Source organism: Schizosaccharomyces japonicus, assembly GCF_000149845.2.
Source record: "Schizosaccharomyces japonicus yFS275 unplaced genomic scaffold supercont5.2, whole genome shotgun sequence".
Classification (NCBI taxonomy): Eukaryota; Fungi; Ascomycota; class Schizosaccharomycetes; order Schizosaccharomycetales; family Schizosaccharomycetaceae; genus Schizosaccharomyces; species Schizosaccharomyces japonicus.
In genome coordinates, this window is record NW_011627861.1 from 1,437,478 (window position 1) to 1,457,295 (window position 19,818).

The following is a 19,818-nucleotide window of genomic DNA, read 5'->3' on the forward strand; positions in this document are numbered from 1 at the left end:
TAATATTGCCCAAGTGTAAACAAATGCCTTGTAAACAAACGGTTGCCATAGTAATACCGCAGTATAACACGGGAAAACTTCCACTAAGTCCTTCTCCCTGGCAAGCCTCTAACCGCTAAACTCTCCAAAGACACCACAGCCGTCCAGAGCCGTTTTATTTAAAACCTATAAAGGCATTTCATTTACCAGCAGTTGTGATTTCTATATTAAAGCAGAGCAGGATATCTCCTAATTAACATTTACTATAAGTTATGCAACTGTCAGCATAATGAAAAACCAAGAGCAAGCTTCGGAAATAAAACAGAAGAATACAACTACATCGGTAGACTCCGGACAGTCTGGTACATTGGAGAATAAAAGTAATGCGAATGATTCTAAAATAGAAAGCATAGTTAAAGCTCAGATTCTTTTTTTGCTGTCTACACTGCGTGAAGACCAGTATGACGCGAAATTAGAGCAAATTCGGCAACTGATTAACCACAACGCACCTGGGGTGTATCATCACTTTCTTCGTCGCCTTATACAAAGCAATTCGTACCGAATTTTCGGTTCTGGTAAGTCGACGGGTGGTCTAGCAACATACAAACTACTCCTTGATGAATTGAAGTCCTTGACAAAGTCGTGGAAGCTTGCAAGTAGGTTCAGTGATGCTATTTCGGGTGCGGATTCAGAGGTGTTTGAAGATTTCGACATTGAGTCATTCCTCCGGCATTTTCAATTTACTCTGCTTGAACGCGTTAATCTATTAATTGGTCTCACAACTTCTCCAAAAATCACAATTGCTCGGAAGGCACTTGCCTTGTTGAAGGATGACTTTGATCCCTTGATGAAACAACTTGCTGATCCGTCTGCCTGTGGCTCTTTAGAGAAAGCGGATTTGGAAACACTAAAAGAAGGCCTGTTCCCAGAAGGTCAAGAACGTATACCTGTGGCACGGATTGCCGATTTCGATGCGGTGGTAGAGAAGCGGATGATCAACTCCAAGCCTTTGGTTGCACTTTTCGGTACAATGAAGCCAGCTAAGGCTACCCTGAAGACGATGAAGGAAGCTATAACGAAGAAATACCAAACTACTGCCATGACAGAGTCCGACGTAGTCTATCTGCTGTGTTCGTTGGTTTCAATAAGTGACTACGGGCATTGGGATACCTCTTTGATTGGCAAGGCCATTGCATCGAGTTTTGAGAAACTTCACTGGGAAACAATACTGCCATTGTTCGACAACCCAAAATTCATGATTACAGGTACCCCAAGTTTGTTACTCTTCTTCAGTGCTCTTCAAACTGGCTTCAAGGTTAGACAAAAACCATTAACCCTGGATTTCCTTTGGACGCTTTGGAAAAATCCTCTTTCGCAGTTATCGCTTATATCCCACATCATCCTTTCCTCCACTAGTGCATTTGACATCAACCAGTTCAAAATAACCAAAATTGTTCTTCCCGATGATGCCGATGATCTTGGCGAAGAACTCCGTAAATACGCTCAAGTATACGAAAAGAATAATTTGAATTGCTTGGAATTAGTTCAAATTTTAATGAGACTTCTCACGGAAGTGGTTACCTATGAGACCTCGTTGTTCCTGAACTTTGTTAACCAAAAGTCTTCTGCGGAGCTCTTATTACTTGGCACAGTACAGCTACCGCTCCCGTGGAACCCTATTATGGAATCGCTTGCTTTCCAGTGGACTTCTGAGTTTTTTGTCAAGTACGACACTCATAAATTCGTATTCCATCGTCTTTCGAAATTAAACCCACAATTCTTATCGGCATTTCTTCGAAGCATGTGGATAAAAGACTCATCTACGATTTCAAACATTTTAGACATCTCTAAAGAGATCGGATTTACTTCGCATCTTGTCTCGTTTCAGCCTAATCGTCTAGCTTTGGAAGTTGCTGCTCTTTCTGCCGCCAGAGGCCTGCTGGATTTTCAGGCATGGTTGGAGAAAAAGTTATCGGAATTTCAAACTGCTGATGAACTAAATCATTTCCTTGTGGACGTTCTTGATCTGCTTATGACGCGAACTGCTTTGGAGAAGGCTCAGTCGGAATCTCCAGTGGTACTTCCTCCGATATCCATTGAAACAATTAACTTATTGTTGACTACATTGATGGACAACGTCAGCATCTCCGAGGAAGTTAGTGAACATATAAAAGATGTCCAAATTGCATGTTTGCAAGTGTATCCCAGACTATTTAGTCTTGGCCATGAACATGATGATATTGTCATTGCTTCCAACAAATCAAACTCCTTCGCAAGTGACATTGAAGCGGAAGTTGAATCTTACTATCAAGGTCTCTATGAAAAACGAATTACCATTGGTGAGATTATCCTAACTATGCAGAATTTAAAGAAGTCGAAGAAGGCGAGGGACTTCGATGTTTTTGCCTGTCTGCAGCATAGTCTTTTTGACGAGTATCGCTTCTTCCCTGACTACCCCCTTGAAGCTCTGGCATTAACAGCTGTACTGTTTGGAAGTCTCATACAATTTGAGCTTCTTTCTTTCGTTCCTCTAGGAGTTGCTCTTCGTTATGTTTATCAGGCTCTTCTCATGCCTCCGGAATCTAAGATGTTTCGGTTCGGTATGCAGGCACTGATTCAGTTTCAAGAAAAGTTGCCGAAATACATCAATTATTGTAATCTTATTCTGGGAATCCCTTCTTTGCAGTTGGTTAGTCCGGATATTTACGACTCTATCAAGAAGTTGGTTGGTTCTAACTCTACTGAACCAGCTGCTTCAAATGTTACTGCTGCAACGAATCCCACTGCTCCGCCATTGCCGAAAGCTCCTCCAGCTCAGCAAACTCCTGCTATGCCCGCTCATACATTTGAGTCTATCAAAACGCCTCAACTGCCGCCTTCTCCGGATGGCGCTGAGGTACAGGAAAGTGTCCGTGACACTATTCTTTTTGCTATCAACAATCTTTCGCAACTTAATTTTGAAGAGAAGCTTAGGGATTTGAAAAACAATCTTAAAGCACCACTCAGAAGTTGGTTCTCACATTATATTGTAACACAACGTGTTAGTCGTGAGGCTAATTACTTATCTCTTTACAGTAAGTTTCTTGAGGAACTCCAGGATAAAGAACTGAATCAGTTTGTCTTCTGTCACACCCTGCAAACGGTTCTTGACTTGCTCCAAGTTAATAAGGTACTTTCGCCATCAGAAAAAACAGCTCTTAAAAACTTGGGTTCCTGGCTTGGAAATATTACGTTAGCAAGAGATAAGCCAATTCGTCTCACTCACATCTCTTTCAAAAAATTACTACTGGAAGGTGTTGATTATGGAAAAATTGATAGGGTTCTTCCATTTGTCTGTAAGGTGCTTGAGAAGGCTAAAGAATCTACTGTGTTTAAACCTCCGAACCCTTGGCTTTTAGGTATTATTCAGTTGCTTGTCGAGCTTTACCACTTTGCTGAGTTTAAGCTCAATTTAAAATTTGAGATTGAAATTTTGCTTAAGAACATGGACATTCCTATGGAATCAATTGAACCAAGTGATTTGTATCGCAAGCATCTCGTGCAAAAGAATTATTCTACAAAGGAAACGCCCACGGAATCCTATGAACAAGCAGCGCTTAAGACCGATGCAGACGTTATCGCACAGTTTATTACTGCTGCAGCCTCGCATATTGTCATTAGTGACGCCGCTGCTCAAATTCTCGGAAAACCAAAGGCTGCTTTACGCGAGCTTATGCAACTTATAATTCAACACTCTGTTCTTGAAATCATAACAGCTGTTGTTCGTCGATCTGTTGCTATAGCCTCTATTGCCACTAAGTCTCTCGTACAGAAGGATTTTGCTACTGAACCCAGTGCACCAAGAGTTTTGTCAGCTGCTCGTCAGATGGCCAAGGTCTTGACTGGTAGCTTGGCGATGGTAACTTGTCGTGAGCCTGTACAAATACTTATGGTAAACAACCTTCGTTCTCTCGTGTTACAAAACTCTGAAGTCGTCCCTAATGCCGTTGCTCAGGCTATTGAAGAACTAGTCAACCAGAATCTCTTCCTTGTTGGATCCATCATTGAAAGCATTGCTGCTGAAACCGCGTTTGCCGAAATTGATCAAGAGGTTGCACCTATGATAATGGAGCGCATCCGTTATCGCGAAGCCGGACTTAACGAGCCCTTCTTGGATCGTGCTGGCGCGCTTAATCTCCAACTTAATTTGCCCGGAATCTTAAAGCTTTCATCTCCCCTTACGCCTCAACAGTACGCCCTTTATGAGTCATTTGATCGTCTCAGTATGTCAACGTTAATGAGTAATACGGGCTCTTTCGCAACTCCAACTACCGAGTCTCGTCGTGAAAGCACTGACAGTGTTGGAAATGCCTATGCTTCCTCGCTTGAGGCAGAGCTTACAAATGCAGCACTGGCTTATGCACGTAAGCTTTTGGTTATTATGGGTCAAATTGGGCAATTGGCAACTCAATATCCTTTTACGTCCATGCAAGAAGTTCCGGCGGATCACAAGTTCCACGAACTTATCCATCAATTCCTTACCGGTGTTGCTTCGCTTGAACAACCAATTGCTGATAATGTTTTGTTATTGTGTGCTCAAGAGTGCTGCCGCGTTTTGTTGACGCATAATGAATCGCCATTCTTGTTAGAAGTTTTCACTGCCATCCTTGAATACTTATGTCAAGCCTCAACGAAGGCGAGTATTAATGTTTCTCTTTACTGGAATTTCTCTACCGATTCGGAGAAGCTCAACTTGCCAGTGATTCTTAGTCTTATTCGTTTTGGCATCCTCACCTCAGGCGAGGTGGACTATGATCTTGCACGTGGCATTAGAAGTGAACAAGGTAATGGCCCTTTTACGAATTTTGCTATTCGTTTCTTAATGACTGTTGTCGGTGGTGAAAATCCTATGGCATTGCCAGGTAATTTTATGAGTTCTATTCGTGCTTTGTATGATGCTCAAGGATCATTCGTTGATGAAGTTAAAAATGACTACGGGGATCTTTTGCGCTCTATGAACAGCAGTGTTGCAACTGCTGCTGAGGTCAAAAAATCTATTGCTGGAGATAAGCAGCTTAATGACCAGATCATCATTGTTTTTGTATCATGGGTCCACCTCATCCGTAACGTTGGTGCCGATGAGACAACAAAGGCTGCCTTCGTTTATCAATTGCACAAGCAGGGAATATTGTCTGATCCCGAATTGAGCTTACAGTTCTTCCGTTGCAACTTGGAAGCTGTTTTGGCCGCCTTTTTGGAGGCGGCTTCCGTGAATGTACCTGACTACTGCAATGTTGACGCATATGCTCTTCTTTTAATCACTGTTCTGAAGTACACGGAAGCAAGTGTCAACTCAAAGGAATCGGCATCGAGTAAGGTGGTTCTTTTCAAAAAGGTGATGGCAATCGTTATTGGTGTGTTCGCGCAAATGCATAACTCAATGTCGGAATTTGTTCACCAAAAAACATTTTTCCGCCTATTCTCTAGTATTCTTTGTTTATTGGATGAAAATAAGCAGTACTTTTCTGCATGTAACAATGAGTTGCTCAGTGTCTTCTCTGAAGTGGTTCTGGCCATTCAACCTACCACGTTCCCCGCGTTTTCATTCGCTTGGCTTGGTCTGATTTCGCATCGCTGCTTCATGCCTAGATTGTTACTATCTCAGAAGCGTAAGCTTGAGGAGTTGTACAGTGATATTCTGATTTCATTCTTGAGTTTCCTTGGTGAGCAATTGGAAAAACCCATCCGTCCTCAAAACAAGCTTCTTTACAATGGTTTCTTGCGGATTATGCTTGTTTTGTTGCATGATTTCCCTGCCTTCTTAACCAAGTACTGTTTCGAGGTAGTTAGTTTCGTTCCTCCTGCGTGCACTCAACTTCGAAACATGATTCTTAGTGCATTCCCAAGTGAACTCCAGTTGCCAGATCCTTTTGCCCAAGGACTTAAGGTTGGTAGACTACCTGATATATCTCGTGCACCAGCAATGTCTGCCAGATTGGTAGACCAAATCCAGACATTTAGCCAAGCAAACGAGCTGACTCAAGCATTCTCAGCTACCCGTCCTATGGATGCTGCTCGCAAGCTTCTCCGTTCTCTCACTGCAGTGCCCAATGTGAAAAAGATTTGTGAGTGGACGAACTTGTTTGTTCTGTCTTTCATCACGCATTCTTTGCGTGATCAGTCTGCGGATCACCCCCCTCAGTTTCAGCCTAAATCGACTGAGTGTGCCTTACTCACTGCCTTAATTCGTGAAAGCAACCAACAATACCGCTACTATCTTCTTTCGGCTTTGGTTAACCAGCTCCGCTATCCTAGTAGTCATACCTATTTTGCAAGCTGCTGTTTCCTTTACCTGTTTAAGAGTTCATCAAACCTGCCGAACGAGCTTGTGATTAAAGAACAAATGACGACGTAAGTATTATTCCGTGTTGTTTCTAAGCAGCATTTGCTAACTTATCAGTATTCTTCTGGAACGTATAATATGCAACCGTCCTCATCCTTGGGGTCTGTTGATTACTTTCACAGAGCTCTTAAAAAACAACGACTACAACTTCTGGACTCATCCGTATATCAAACGGAATGATGAGGTTTGTGCTGCAGTATTAAAGATGCGTTGTACTAACTTTTGAATTAGATTCGTGGTCTATTTGATAGTCTCTATGAACATATCCGCACACCTGCGAATGCCATTGCGACTCCTACCCCCGTCGAAGAGGCCAAATAAGTAATGGCCATCCATTCTTTCGCTCAAAACTATTTTATGAATCATGCGACCGATAACTCCTAATGCGACTCCGCTACCTATTTCTCCTTTTTAGATTTTGTCTTGTACATAGTTTCAGGCTTTTGTTTCCTTCATCTAAGTGCCGTCTTTACGAATAAATAACACTACATTGGCTTTTACGCTCACATTCGAAGAGCTATCGCTTGTATTACCCCTAGTTCGTGCGAGGAGAGAGGAGAGTATGAGTATGATATTGTATAAACTAACAGAAGAACTGTTCTGTCTGTAAACACGTTGATTACATGTGTGTGATAAGAATGTACATTTTGGTCGGGTATCCAAAAAGGTCAACTAAATCTTACAAGTTGTTAACTGCATCCAGCACATGTTGTACAAGAAAAGAGAAGTTAGTGCTGGGACAGTTGTGAACGTTTTCGTTCCTAGAAGTACAAGATACCATGAACAGTGCTTAAAATTTGCCGTGAAGAAGGCTTTTCACCATACGGCTAGCAGTCAACTGTACGGTTCTGAAAAGAGTGCCGAAGTCCAGAGTAGAGAAGAGAGTGTCCCAGAAACCAAAAGGAAGCATGGCGGGAATCCAACCTTGAGCCAGTTCCAAAGCCCAGCAAGCCTCACCTGATGGCATCACGTATTGTGCTGTTTTTCCCCACTCAAGATGGTTCTGTTCACCGGGACGGTAGATACGAGGCTCCAAATCGGTAGCCGACGCACACATTTGTTGACCTACAAGGATGGTGAAGTAATCATCAGCCATATGTACTCCAGAATGTCCTTCAGTGCCGACGGGAGTTCCAAAGAAGATGAGGTACTCGGTGATAGAAGCGTGCAAGATAAACATAGTACCCATGGCTCCTCCGGCATTGTTATGGACCCAATCCTCATCGTTGTAGGGTTCAATAAGGTCACCATACTCAGCAATAAGACGCTGGTTCAAATCATAGAAAAGACTACGAGTGTCATTTGGATATAAGGCAATAGACTGCTGAGAAAGTTCCTGCAACTTGACAGGGTCAAGACGGAAGAACGATCTTAGATGGTATTTTTGGATATATCCTATAACCGCAGCGAAGACGGCGAAGAGCACAACCCAGGTTTTACAGATTTTCATTATACGAAAGAAAGAACGTACTAGAGGTAGAAGTGGAATAAGACAGTTTCTTTATATAAGTGGATTTCTTGGAATGCGTTCCGCTACTCAATACTGATTTAGTGAAATACAGTGAGAGCAGAGAGCCCAAACAACCGCACAAATAAGCAATAATAAGAATGGTACAGCTCTGATTTCAATTGAATAAAAATAAGTATATCATAGACGTATTCATCATGTCGTAAATGACGCTGCAAAATCGTATTTTATTTATCTATATTTGTTTGTGTGGACAATTTTGCATGAGGTGGTGGAACACTTCCACCAAAAACTCACCACCAAAGAAGGCATAGTCCAATAACGGAAAACAATTTTTCACAGAAGAATTCCTTATTCTGCTTTAAATTCCTTCTCAGGCGATTTTCTTCCGTTGGCTACTGTTCCAACATAGAGGATAAAGAGGTCTATTGCATGCGTTTCTCAAACGTGTAGATTTTTTATATGACAAATGCACCCTCAGTCCCTTGCAGGCCTTGTATGTAGCTCTATATGTCTAAGTATAGTTCCGCTGAGTTGGTGACGGCATCACGTAAGGGTTGTTGGCGCCGGAAGGAAAATCCGAAATAGTGACTGATCAGCAGTAAATACACAACAGTATTTGCTTGAAGCAGGCAATTTCGCCCTTGTCTGGCGCCTCTGCTTTTTTACGAATGCCTAAGCTTTCAGCTTGTATGATTGTGTTTGCATAATTATTGTGCCAATTTCTGACATGTGTGTTTTATAATGTAGTCATGCTCCGTTTTAGAACAGCTTTTGTGTGACTGGGTGCATGAACTAGCACAGCAGTTCCACCGATCTGCTAAGCTTTCTTTGCAGGAGTGTCCTGCCTGCAAAAGTCGCTGCCGGCAATTCTGTTCACGGTCGGGTTTCGATATATTCGCCAATTCCATTCAGACGCCGAGCACCGTCCCATATTATAACTGTGAGGGGTGCGGACGACAGATTGCTGCATCCCGATATGCAGCGCATTTGGAGAAGTGCAAAGGCCGCACACATTCTGTCACTAGCTTCACCGAGTACAATGAGGATGACAGTGAACAGGAAACATTTCAGCGACACAAGCGGAAGAAGCGCAAGGCCAATACGAATTCCACCTAAAAGTACATTACCTTGGTAAGACACATTGCATCATTAACGATTCTGAATGAATGAACCATCGTCACCTAGCAAATAACTTTCGGTCCAGATCGACTAGCTATATCACTTGTTGATTCTTTATCGTTTCACTTTGTGTAGATCGTGGTTAATTTTAAAATTTATGATTTTGAAGTAGATTGTTTGATGTGGTAATACTCGACGCAATAGATGATATACAGCCGCTGTTTTGACGATGTTATCGCTCAAGTTCGCTGTCGTTGTTTGTACCATCGGACAAAGGCTGCTGCGGCAAGCGTATTTGGTTCGAGGCAATGGTTTACCAACTGACCATGCAAGGTGATACTTTGCAAGTGAAGAGTCGTGTTGGCCGCCTCAACTTGCAGACATTGCTCAATGGACAAAGCCTTCATATTCTCCTGCATGGTTACATCGTTTGTCCACACAAGTAGTCCATCGTTGCAAAACACACAAGCCTTTTGTAAATTCTTCTCTGCCGTCTTTTCTGTACTCGGTAATGTTGGAACAGGACCTTTAAATATAACCCATCTTGGGATATCGAGCGCGACCTGGTGGTTTCTGCACAGGAATGAAAGTAGTAAGTAGCTTTCTTCTCTGGCTTTTTCCTCGTCCATGTATGTGCACAATTTCTGGAAGCTAGTAAGAGTTTGCTTAAGCAGTGTAATGTTCGAACAGAGATGAGGGTACCGCTTGCAATACTTGTACAGACGACCAAGTAGCATGGGATAGCGAAGAAGATGCTGTAACGGAATGAGCAAACGATCATTGAATCTATTGCTTGTGTTTAAGTATTGTTTCATTGATAGTGGATCCATGACCATGTTTATGATGTACGTGTGGTAAATGTCGCTAAATACGGGTAATGATTTTGAGAGAGCACTAATCGGAGACGCCTGACAAACCATATCCTTGTAAAGCAAAGTATGAAGCTCGTGAAGAGCCCGTAAGCACGTACATACAGATTTTAATCGCTTACACGTAGTTTGGCTCTCCAAGGGCCCGATGACTTCCTGCATTTGTAAGATATTGAAGAATACGGCGATTTCTTACGTTCAATATTCTCCGTAATTCCAGTAAATAGGTATATTCGGTACAAACAATTTCTTGAACAATGCTTTCGTACTCGATTGCTGGGTTTTTTTGATTAAACTTTGAAGATGGTTCAGAAACACAACGTTTAGTTGGAGAAACGGTTTCAGACGTTTTAAAGTGTTTAACGCTGGTGGCTCTTGTTAGAAATCTCTTGAGACGGCTCTTTTGAGTGGAAAACATTGACAATTTGGTTTTTGTAGCTTTTGCTGTGTACTGAACTGTTGAAGGCGTTTCGTGTCGGGTCAAGCATCGAGAACCGTGGATGTCCCGCGGAAGAGATCGGCAACGCAAACATTGGTAATTCGTCTTTAAAACAAAGATTAAAGTTGTTTCATTAAGTTTTGGATGCTCTTTCAGATACTAGTCTCTGAGAAAAACTGCCGTTAATATGAAGTAATCAGTGTTTTATTTTGGACATGCGATTTGGAAAAGGTGAGATATGTCATAACGTTAGTCAAAACTAAAGAGCAGCGGCACGGAGTATACGAATATCTTCTAATGGTTTGTCATTTTTGTCCGTTTGAACAAGACCCATGCGTCTGCACACTTGCATGCCTTTTTGGACTCGACCAAAGATGGCATGCTTTCCATCCAGCCAAGGAGTCGGTGCTAGAGTAATGAAGAACTAGACGTTTGGTCTGTTAGTACAAGTGTAATAACTGATATTTACATACTTGTGAACCATTCGTATTAGGACCAGCATTTGCCATTGACAAAATTCCTGCACCTGTGTGATGCAACTCGGGGTGAATTTCATCTTCAAAGGTGGCACTATGGATTAGAATAAACGAACAATATCACAGTAATGGATTCTTACCCGTAGATAGAATTTCCTCCCCGACCAGTTCCTGTAGGGTCACCTCCTTGGATCATAAAATCTGGAATGATTCGATGAAACTATACATTAGAAGACAAGTCCGTCTTTTGAATGAGCGCCCGAAAAAATTGCGGCAGAAAAAACCAATCCGTATTTTCGGAACCATCTTTCATTCTGAACTTACAATGACTCCATCATAGTAACCAGATTTTGCTAATTCGTAAAAGTTTTTACATGTCTGAAACAAAAAATTCATCATTTAGCTTCATAAGGCACGACTGAAACTGTATTTCTTACTTTTGGAGCATGATCAGTATATAGCTCAATTAGAATATTTCCCTATAATTATTAATAACAAGCCATAATGATTGACTCACCATTGTCGTCTGAAGTTCAACATACGACATTTTATTTTAATTTTATGAAGGCAGCTGTCGATATTGTTGTTTTTTAATTTCTTTACTTGAATAGAGTGCAACCGCACCGTTTAGCAAATAGGAAATGAAGGATAAGAATCATTAATATAATTTGTCAAAAACAGAATACGCTCAATGACATGTACATGTTATTGTTGAATAAAATTAAAATCATTCATTACTACAGACTTACTGCTTGTAAGATGCTGTTGGGGTATGTTGCAAAAGAATCGATTGTCAAGCAATCATAGGTCACTTTCTGAGATAGATATTTCATTATGTTTTAAATGGGAACAGCAAAGTAGTTAGTTTTCTCATTATGCGTATGGCAAAACTTGAGCCAAGAAATTCTTGAAGAAGTTTCTTTTTGGGTATGAATGCAAAGAAGTTGAAAGAAATAAAAGAAAAGTAAACGTTGTTTAAGTGGAAAAGAAAAAGAGAAAAAAAAGAAAACTGCCGTTTAAACGGAACCACAAGGTAAGGAGGAATGCTCAAAAAAAAGAAAGGAAACGTGAAGGCGTTTCAAGGCATTATTCAGAAAGAGATGATTTGGGCAAAACAGATATTTGCTCATCACACTTCCATTTGTTGAATTGGCAAATATAGCAATGAACACCCACACAAAAAAGGGGACACTGAGTTAATTTTGTGTTTAAGGAACAGAAAGAAAAAAAAAACAAAATTTGCCTCAAGCAAAACTGCTAAGACGGCCGTTGGTTGGGTTTGATGTAACTTGTTGAGACCGTGTGCTTGAAATACTAAGTCTCGAACCTGATCTTGTGTTATAGTAATTGTTGACACCTGCATCTAAAGGATCCAAAAATCCCTTGTCTTCGAAAATTAACTGAAATTCAGTAGCAAGTTTATCAAAAGTAGACGAAGATCCGCTCTCCAAGACGAAGGCTGCCTGAGAACCAAACACTTCGTCAAGAACAGAGACGCGGAAGCGCAAGGGCTTTAATTGTAATGTGTTTTGATGCTTTAGTCGGGCACTGATAGAAGTGCTAACCGAATCGTATGTGATGTCTACAATACCTACGCCCAATAACTGCCATCGACGCAAAACCTCCAGAATTTCACGTTCCAATGACTCTGAGCTTAAGCTTGTGTAGACACATTTGCAAGAGGGGCCACTGCTAAATAATCTGCGAAAGAATGACTTTTTCGTTTCAAATGGTGAACCAGGAAGGCGGCGTTTGGTAGAAGAGAACCAAGAGAGAGGCCTATTACGTTGTTTTGGAAGCTGTATCCCGTTGAAGCCAGAGACTCGACGCGTGTGATTAGCAGTATGACCACTCATGGGACTTGCACCTTGTGGCATATTTTCAAAGAATTGCATTTCAGACTGGGATCGGGAACCAGCAACCCCAGAGTCGCTTACGGCACGCGTCACTCGCGTACTCGGAATTTCAGACGGAGGAGGCATCATTAAAGTGTTTGGGTCGACTTCGTTAAAATTACGAGTGCTTGTCATGTTTCCATCGTGTGTTACAAAGGGTAATTTAGCCGCGGTGTGTGGATACAACTGCTCCCCATTCGTATTACTCATATAGCCCGAATTTACGTTGCCATATGGTTGGTCCTCCTTCATTGTATTTTGTGCATCAACATACATAGCGTGGCGATCTTCAGTTTTGTTATCAAAATGGCTGCCTGTGGCCTGGGCAGTAACAAAGGATGAATTGAAAGGACGCTTTTCTTGGTAGACGGAAGTTGTAACGGAGGGACTGAGATTTTGAGAGGGCGAGGTGTTGCGTGAATGCATACGAGGCACAAATCCCATGTTCGTTACTGGTCGTTGAGTAGTATGAGAGGTTGTAAATGCATTAGGGTTGTCAAAAACCGATTGCTGAGAGAAAGAACGAAGAATGGTTGGTGTGCGTTGGTTGCTCATGCCCTCATAGACATCCTCAACTATACTCATTTTGCGTGCATTGGACGATTGAGCTTGCTGCAGCTGCTTGGCAAGCAAGGTGTATAGAGTTTTCTCAATCATGGGTCCTCCACTTTGGAGATGCTTAAGCAACTGCGATGGGTCTTCGGTGCATTGAAATAGCACAGACAACTGACGGAAAGCAACCGAGTCAACTTCGTTAACGGGTGCAGAGACGACGGGAACGGGTATGTTAGGATGAACGAGGTGACTTAGGAAAGGATGCTCACGAATGCCTTCAATGGTGATACGTGTCGCTGGATCGACATCTAGCATCCGGTAAAGCAAATGTTGTGCTTGAGTGGAGATGTTACAGGGCATAGCGAAGACACCCTTTCTGACTTTTAGAAGTAGTGTACGCACATTATCATCATCAAAGGGTAGCCGACCAGTCAAGAGTGCGTACAGAATAACACCGCACGACCAGACGTCACTGGCCGTTCCATCGTACTGCTGCCCGTTGACGATTTCTGGCGAAGCATAATGCGGTGAACCACACGAAGTCGTCAAAAGCGTTCCGGGTCGCTGGATCGTTGCCATCCCAAAGTCTCTTATTTTGATATTGCCCTGAGCATCCAGTAGCATGTTTTCTGGTTTTAAGTCTCGATGACATATGCATAATTGGTGACAATATTCCAATCCACATATAATCTGCCACAGAAATGCAGCTGTTTCGCTCTCGCTGAAACTCCCACGCTTCAAAAGACAATCGAATAGCTCTCCACCTGGGAGATACTCGATTACCACGTACAGCTTGTCTTGTTCGTAGAGCACATCGAACACCCGAAGGACGTTCGGATGGTCAATCACCTCCAAAATCAAAAGCTCATGCTCTATGCGATCTCTGTCATTCTCTGCTAAGTCTCCCCAATTCTCAAATACCTTCACGACTGCTAATTCTCCCGTTTCAATGTGCTTGGCAAGACGGACAATGCCTCCACTTTCCGAACTCAGATGAATGCCAAGTTCCCATGGTCCAACTTGCGACACTTGCATCACCACTTTTGTAAGTCCTAATGGATGGAAAGGAGTAAATACCTGTTATGCTCTGGGGGTCTTCTGTGATCACCAAAGGGAACGGGGTGTGGTGGGCTAAGTAGAAACCAACTAAGCGAACTGCAGTGTAAGAAACCGAGGCCTACTCCACAATTTCGAGCTGGGGTTTTGTGTCTGGTCTCGTTAACGAAATGGCTTAGCAAGTCCAACGAGATTGGCCGGCAAAAGCGATTTGTTGCCCAGGGGTCCGAGGGTAAGCACAAAGAGCTGGTGTCTAAGAAGGGTAGCGCATGGGTTCGGTTATAGAGACAGTCAGTAGATGCTGTATGGGATGGAAGAGGAATAGCAAGAGCATAAGACAGTTCGTGCGATTGTTCTTATTTGTTGTGCTTAGTGGGAAGAGGAGGAAAAGAATTGAGAGAAATAAGTAAGGGATCGGAGGAACGGGAAAGGAAGAAGAAGGGTAGGGGAACGGAAGTGGATGGAGGGAATGTTACTGTCATTGTCAGAATGGTGCTGTATCTTGTGTTACGAGTGAGTGTTGCTACAAGCGAATATTAGTCTCGACTAGTGAATAAGTAACAGTGGTCTGAAGAGGACTGTCTGCAGGAATGAATAGATGATTAGTGAGGGGGAATTGCATTAAGGGAATTGAGCTGAGAAGGGCGGATGAGGGCATAGGAGGGCCAAAAACGCGGATGGGTGTCCCGTTCATCGTTGATCGGTTTCAAAAAAACTCAGTCGCAGCTAGTGGCATCTTACTATGTAATAAGTGCGGTTAGCTTGTATAGACTACGAGATGTGTATAATGCTGGCCTCAGCAAGGGGAGAAGGGGACACAGAGAGCGCAGGAAGAAGTGTTTGTCTGTCCATATTTTCTCTCCTGTTGTTCCTATCTTACTCAGCTCCTTGCTCAACTAGGAGGACATGAAGACATGGAGACATTGCGCCTTGTTTCTGCAGATTTGTTGGCTGCGCAGCGGAAAAATTCGACTGTGTAAAACTACGTGCATTCACGTTGCATCCACCTTCACAACTCCTTCTGTCCTCATCCTCATTCTCCAATTCCTTCTAGCTATTAGCATCCTCATCTCCAACCACCGACCATACTTGGCACACGTCATAGATAAGATAACTTAATTTCAGTTTTTCCGAATAAGATTACGTTTCTTAAATCCAGAACAAAAACGATATGTCACACTGTACCACGCGACAGACACCGCCCCCAGAGCTTCTTATGAAGCTGCTAAAAATGGCCGATCATCTGGCCGTTTCTTTCATCACCCCTGCTCCCCGGTCTCTAGAACAGGCGCGACGCGTTACGTCATTCCTTTTGTCATAGCTTACGTCATCGAGAAACGCGAGTCAAGCAAGAGAGGAGCTCTGCTCTCTCCTACCCTTAACCAACCACAATTTCTCTGTCCTTAAAGCCTCGGTCATAAACGACGCGTAAACAGTTCCAAAAATGCCCAAAGCAGCTCGGAAAACAAGGAGAAAGGACCCCAACGCACCGAAGCGAAACATGTCCGCTTTCATGTTCTTTTCCATGAGCAATCGTGAAAAAATCAAGGAAGAGAACCCAGAAGCGACTTTTGGTAAGTATCAAGGGTTTGGGTGTAATCGCGAGGCGATTTCAGAAGTGTGGGGTTGAGGGAGGAAATAAGAGATGGAATTCTGCCCTTTATGTCTCCGTTCGCGCATCAGAATCAACTAACATTCGTTATTCAGGTCAAATTGGTTCCCTTTTGGGAAAGAAATGGAAAACTTTGACCGCAGTTGAAAAAGAGGTATGTGCAGAAGACTCTGTTCAGTCTTTTACCAGTGACTGTTTAAAAAGCAATCAGAATTTCTCTGACACCTTATTTGATTAGCCCTATGAAGAAAAGGCCCGAAAGGACAAAGAACGCTACGAACGGGAGTGCATGAAGGGTCCAGCAAAAACGGGTGAACCCGTCAAGAAGGAAACGAATTCTCCACCAAAAGCTCCCTCGCCGAAGGCTCCATCACCAAAGGCTCCTTCTCCTACTGTGCCTTCAAATGAGTCTGAAAAGAACGCAGAGACCGACAGCACGAAAGCCGAGGAGTGAGTGTGTGTAAAAGCTTTTTAACGAATTCTTTATTTTCATGACATGGACGATGACTGCACTCTAATGCCACTTGAAAGAGCTTAAAGAACTTCAATATAGTTTGTAAGGCTTTTCCGCTTCTTGTTGCTTGCTTTCGCAACGACAACCTCTTGTTTTCACCTCCCCGCTCTTGTGCAGACTCAAAAAAATTACACCTAGCCGCCTGTTTGACGTGATCCCGTATTACTGTAGACGCCCCAAGTCGCTCTTCACTGTGTTCACCTAGATGAATTTTTTCTTACTAAAAAAACATAAATTAAACGGCCGCCTCTAGTCTCGTTCCGATCTGGAACCATTTTACTTGTTATTGATCCATTTAGCCAGGATTTCGGCTTATCTCGCTGGAAAATGATTTTGCCATTATTCCTAGTGGCACATATTATGGCGAAGGAGAAAAAAAGCCGATAATATACCCACCACAAAAAGTTACATGTTGCAAGAATTGTTGAGGTTCGGTTTTTACAGCGCGTGTAGTGTCTTTGGTCTCGCTTTTGGCACTCATGTATTATTGTATGGTTACGATTTATTGCTGGAATTGTTCATACGATTCAAGTTACGATGGTTAGGTAAGATATTACACTTGAATAGATTGTTATGAAAATGAAGCTTCTATTAACGTTTCCCGTAGGATCTTCAAAATATTATCCACAATTGAAGAACGACAAACTGTGGATATCCGAGAAAGACTACTTTGCCTACCATTATCATCGTTCGGATTCGGACAAGAAGTTGGTTTTTGTATTCGTTCATGGTTTGGGCGGTCAGAAGCATCAGTTTTCGGGTCTCATAAAACTTCTTGAAGATGACGGTTACTCCACGCTTGCTTTTGACCAATTGGGTTGTGGACATTCAAGCAAAAATCGGCATCCGCCTTCTATGTACAGTTCAGAAGGCCTGGCGAAGGCGAGCGCTACAGTCATCGATAAAGTATTACCGGCAGACGCTCCGGTGATTCTTGTAGGACACTCAATGGGTTGTGTCGTTGTCTCACGACTCTATCCCCTGTGTAAAGAGCGATGCAAAGGTGTCGTTTTGCTTGGTCCGAAATCACACGTGACAGCTATGAACAAGAAGCGTATACAACAAGTGTTAAAGCTCCCTCATTTTGCTTTGAACTTGATGCGCTTGGGTTATCGATTGAGAGGTTCACGTAGTTCGTCTGTCGAAAACTTAGTTGCTCTCGGTTGTCCGCATCATCTTCGTCTTCAACAATGGCTGTGGAATAAGCATAGCGATACATATACATGGAAATGGTCGCTTGCGGGGATGGGCGATATCTCTCACACTTATCTGAAAGTCGTAACTTGTCCCGTTCTTCTGGTTGCTGGCACTCAAGACCGTGCTACCCCGAAAGAGAATGCATTAGCAGTGAAGGCGCACTTGGTGCATACGAAACACGTGTATCACGAGTTTGAGTGTGGACACATGATCATGATAGAACGACTTCAAGAGACTTATGAGAAGGTTTACGAATTTGTCACCGAGATTGAGCGCTGAGTGGCATATATATATACTCTTGCAAATAAAGTGATACCCCTATATTCCAACAAAGGGAAGAATAACGAATTGGTTTCTGTGATGAATTAATCATTATGCTATGGGATTCGCAAGTTTTTTGTGTTACATAAAACCAGCCTAGTGTTTTTAATATTAGTTTTCCAAAGACATGGTTTCGATCCTGTTCTTAACAGAGGTTAAAAGTGCTTGGTGGGCATTGTTGATGCTAAAACCATCGGAATGGGACAAGAGGCAAAGAATGTCCTTTAGTAGGAATTCTAGTTTCAAAAGATTGAGAGAGCCTTGTGAAGAGCGAATTCCATTTCGCTTTATATTCTCCCAATAAGTTAGTACAAGATTGAACTTGCTAGACTCCATTAATCTTGGTAAGAGTTTGTTGCTGTTCGACCTCATAATTTTATCTAGAACAAACAAGCTCTCTGAAATTTCTGTAGTGTATGCATAAAGGCTTTCCTCTTCGGCATCGTCTTCCTCGTCTATGTCGGCCCAGCTGATGGTTTGTGGGAATTGCGGCAAAAACAACGAGTCGATTGAAGACGTTTCGCTCGACTCTTCCGATGCACAGCGAGAAGAAAATGCCGAGTTTGAAAATTCAGCAATGCCGTTTTCCAAAGAAGTAGGCGATTGAGTGAAGTTAACGTCATAGACGTTGTCAGACGTTTCTTCGAATGGTTTTGTTGAACTCACACTTTTAGCCTTACGAAGGCGAGCTTTCTGCTCATCAAGAATGTCAATTGAGTGTGTATATGCTTGTGTTTCTGTATTTTCTGTTCGAATGCGATTCTCATGAACCATGAAGTCCAGTGTAAAATTGTTGTTCATGTAGCTTGTTAATTCAGATGCGGTTCTTTTCGGCAGTTTTGGTTTTTCTCCTCTTAACACTCTGCGAAGAGATGCAAAAGCGCGACTGAGGCGTTCAACAAGAAATTTGAATTCGAGACTTTTACAAAACGAATGACTGGATTTCAACCCGAAGTCTGGGAAATGAGTAAACACGGTAGACTGTTCGTTTGCTGCAATGCTCGACATCTTAAATGTGTAGTAGGTAATTAATTTTATGTTTGCAAATGAGAGTTTTTTTGCAATGGAGTGAATAATAGGTAATGAATATGCTTGCTTCTTGTGTGTAAATAGACAACAAGTAATGAGTATGGCTGTATAAAGAACATACCCCTTCTATTTGTACCGCTTTACAGTGAATTGCGCGTAATAGTTTGACACGTTTACCCGTCGCGGGTGAAACGCAATTATTCTAATTAACCCGTTTGTTCTAAGAATACTTTTACGGGTATTACTGTAAGCACGCTCACATAACCGTTTTCCACCTAGTCATAAATGAAGAACTTTCTTGACATGAGCCATTAATAACTATGCATTTTTCACAAATCGTGTCATTTAAACTAACAGAAACGTTCCATAATGTTGTATTCTTGTAGTGAATGCAATTGTAAAGAAGTTGTTTCGATTGCAAGTCTGCGCACTGTTTTCTTTCAATCTGCACTACTCGGTTTTTTGTTCCATATTCAACAAAATAGAGATGGGAATACTAAGTAGGGTAATTATATAGTTATTTTTAAACTGCAGTGATTGTACAGCTGTTCGATAACTCTACTAAATGGAATACTTTTTTTTCTTTTTTCTCTGTGCTCTAAAACATTATCATTGCTCTTCTGTGCTTTCTGTCGCAACGTTAGTCCTACGTCAATTGCCGACCCGCAAAATCACCGCTCGCGCCAAAGCCGATTGACTCGTCTTCCTGAGCGGCAAAAGATTGGACAAACGAGGTGACGTAAAGTGCGGGGAAATTGCGGAGAAGCTGTTGAATTAGGTATTTTCGTCATTATTCGTCGCAACTGCCACCACGAGCGCCTACAGTTGGCGGCCGCTCGGTGTCGGAAAGGCAGAAGGCGAAAGATGCAAAAGGATAAGATGAAATGTAGCACAATTTGAAGAA

General features: G+C 42.4%; 9 protein-coding genes across 9 annotated transcripts; 4 read left to right on the forward strand and 5 right to left on the reverse strand.

Moving 5' to 3' along the window:
* The first annotated feature begins 133 nt into the window (after positions 1-133).
* On the forward strand, positions 134-6,898 carry SJAG_03597 (CCR4-Not complex subunit Not1). Its single transcript, XM_002174699.2, has 3 exons — positions 134-6,369; positions 6,419-6,545; positions 6,593-6,898. The coding sequence occupies exons 1-3, from the start codon at positions 269-271 to the stop codon at positions 6,680-6,682; spliced, it is 6,318 nt and encodes a 2,105-aa protein (XP_002174735.1). The 5' UTR covers positions 134-268; the 3' UTR covers positions 6,683-6,898.
* Positions 6,899-6,906: 8 nt separating this feature from the next.
* SJAG_03598 (C-8 sterol isomerase Erg2) lies at positions 6,907-7,864 on the reverse strand. The gene has a single exon (XM_002174700.2). It carries the CDS (start codon positions 7,809-7,811, stop codon positions 7,152-7,154), a length of 660 nt encoding a protein of 219 aa, XP_002174736.1. The 5' UTR covers positions 7,812-7,864; the 3' UTR covers positions 6,907-7,151.
* Positions 7,865-8,028: 164 nt separating this feature from the next.
* SJAG_03600 (rho guanine nucleotide exchange factor) lies at positions 8,029-10,339 on the reverse strand. The gene is made up of 2 exons (XM_002174702.2): positions 10,017-10,339; positions 8,029-9,976 (listed from the first exon to the last, which is right to left on the reverse strand). The coding sequence occupies exons 1-2, from the start codon at positions 10,236-10,238 to the stop codon at positions 9,191-9,193; spliced, it is 1,008 nt and encodes a 335-aa protein (XP_002174738.1). The 5' UTR covers positions 10,239-10,339; the 3' UTR covers positions 8,029-9,190.
* SJAG_03599 (SAGA complex subunit Sgf11) lies at positions 8,084-9,139 on the forward strand. The gene is made up of 2 exons (XM_002174701.2): positions 8,084-8,325; positions 8,580-9,139. The coding sequence occupies exons 1-2, from the start codon at positions 8,299-8,301 to the stop codon at positions 8,946-8,948; spliced, it is 396 nt and encodes a 131-aa protein (XP_002174737.2). The 5' UTR covers positions 8,084-8,298; the 3' UTR covers positions 8,949-9,139.
* Positions 10,340-10,437: 98 nt separating the features above from the next.
* SJAG_03601 (cyclophilin family peptidyl-prolyl cis-trans isomerase Cyp1) lies at positions 10,438-11,457 on the reverse strand. Its single transcript, XM_002174703.2, has 6 exons — positions 11,253-11,457; positions 11,173-11,214; positions 11,060-11,113; positions 10,876-10,955; positions 10,733-10,829; positions 10,438-10,683 (listed from the first exon to the last, which is right to left on the reverse strand). Exons 1-6 carry the CDS (start codon positions 11,280-11,282, stop codon positions 10,519-10,521), a joined length of 468 nt encoding a protein of 155 aa, XP_002174739.1. The 5' UTR covers positions 11,283-11,457; the 3' UTR covers positions 10,438-10,518.
* Positions 11,397-14,391, reverse strand: SJAG_03602 (CAMK/CAMKL protein kinase Cdr2). Its single transcript, XM_002174704.2, has one exon. It carries the CDS (start codon positions 14,218-14,220, stop codon positions 11,980-11,982), a length of 2,241 nt encoding a protein of 746 aa, XP_002174740.1. The 5' UTR covers positions 14,221-14,391; the 3' UTR covers positions 11,397-11,979.
* A 1,294-nt stretch (positions 14,392-15,685) lies between these two features.
* SJAG_03603 (high-mobility group non-histone chromatin protein) lies at positions 15,686-16,307 on the forward strand (the record flags this gene model as incomplete). Its single annotated transcript, XM_002174705.1, has 3 exons — positions 15,686-15,815; positions 15,949-16,007; positions 16,092-16,307. 3 exons carry the CDS (start codon positions 15,686-15,688, stop codon positions 16,305-16,307), a joined length of 405 nt encoding a protein of 134 aa, XP_002174741.1.
* A 615-nt stretch (positions 16,308-16,922) lies between these two features.
* SJAG_03605 (hypothetical protein) lies at positions 16,923-19,504 on the reverse strand. Its single transcript, XM_002174707.2, has one exon. It carries the CDS (start codon positions 18,891-18,893, stop codon positions 17,997-17,999), a length of 897 nt encoding a protein of 298 aa, XP_002174743.1. The 5' UTR covers positions 18,894-19,504; the 3' UTR covers positions 16,923-17,996.
* Positions 16,947-17,843, forward strand: SJAG_03604 (carboxylic ester hydrolase activity; the record flags this gene model as incomplete). Its single annotated transcript, XM_002174706.1, has 1 exon — positions 16,947-17,843. The coding sequence occupies one exon, from the start codon at positions 16,947-16,949 to the stop codon at positions 17,841-17,843; it is 897 nt and encodes a 298-aa protein (XP_002174742.1).
* Positions 19,505-19,818: the final 314 nt, after the last annotated feature.

Excerpts from the sequence above, each read along its gene's own strand:
- SJAG_03600 (XM_002174702.2), bottom strand. The coding sequence starts at position 10,238 with ATGTTTTCCACTCAAAAGAGCCGTCTCAAGAGATTTCTAACAAGAGCC. Across the intron at positions 9,977-10,016 it reads AATTACGGAGAATATTGAAC|GAAGTCATCGGGCCCTTGGA; the intron begins GTAAGAAATCGC and ends TTACAAATGCAG.
- SJAG_03601 (XM_002174703.2), bottom strand. The coding sequence starts at position 11,282 with ATGTCGTATGTTGAACTTCAGACGACAATG. Across the intron at positions 11,215-11,252 it reads TTGAACTTCAGACGACAATG|GGAAATATTCTAATTGAGCT; the intron begins GTGAGTCAATCA and ends TAATAATTATAG. Across the intron at positions 11,114-11,172 it reads ATACTGATCATGCTCCAAAA|ACATGTAAAAACTTTTACGA; the intron begins GTAAGAAATACA and ends TTTTTGTTTCAG.
- SJAG_03597 (XM_002174699.2), top strand. The coding sequence starts at position 269 with ATGAAAAACCAAGAGCAAGCTTCGGAAATAAAACAGAAGAATACAACT. Across the intron at positions 6,370-6,418 it reads ATTAAAGAACAAATGACGAC|TATTCTTCTGGAACGTATAA; the intron begins GTAAGTATTATT and ends CTAACTTATCAG. Across the intron at positions 6,546-6,592 it reads ATATCAAACGGAATGATGAG|ATTCGTGGTCTATTTGATAG; the intron begins GTTTGTGCTGCA and ends CTTTTGAATTAG.
- SJAG_03605 (XM_002174707.2), bottom strand. The coding sequence starts at position 18,893 with ATGTCGAGCATTGCAGCAAACGAACAGTCTACCGTGTTTACTCATTTC.
- SJAG_03602 (XM_002174704.2), bottom strand. The coding sequence starts at position 14,220 with ATGCAAGTGTCGCAAGTTGGACCATGGGAACTTGGCATTCATCTGAGT.
- SJAG_03598 (XM_002174700.2), bottom strand. The coding sequence starts at position 7,811 with ATGAAAATCTGTAAAACCTGGGTTGTGCTCTTCGCCGTCTTCGCTGCG.
- SJAG_03599 (XM_002174701.2), top strand. The coding sequence starts at position 8,299 with ATGCACCCTCAGTCCCTTGCAGGCCTT. Across the intron at positions 8,326-8,579 it reads CTCAGTCCCTTGCAGGCCTT|TCATGCTCCGTTTTAGAACA; the intron begins GTATGTAGCTCT and ends TTTATAATGTAG.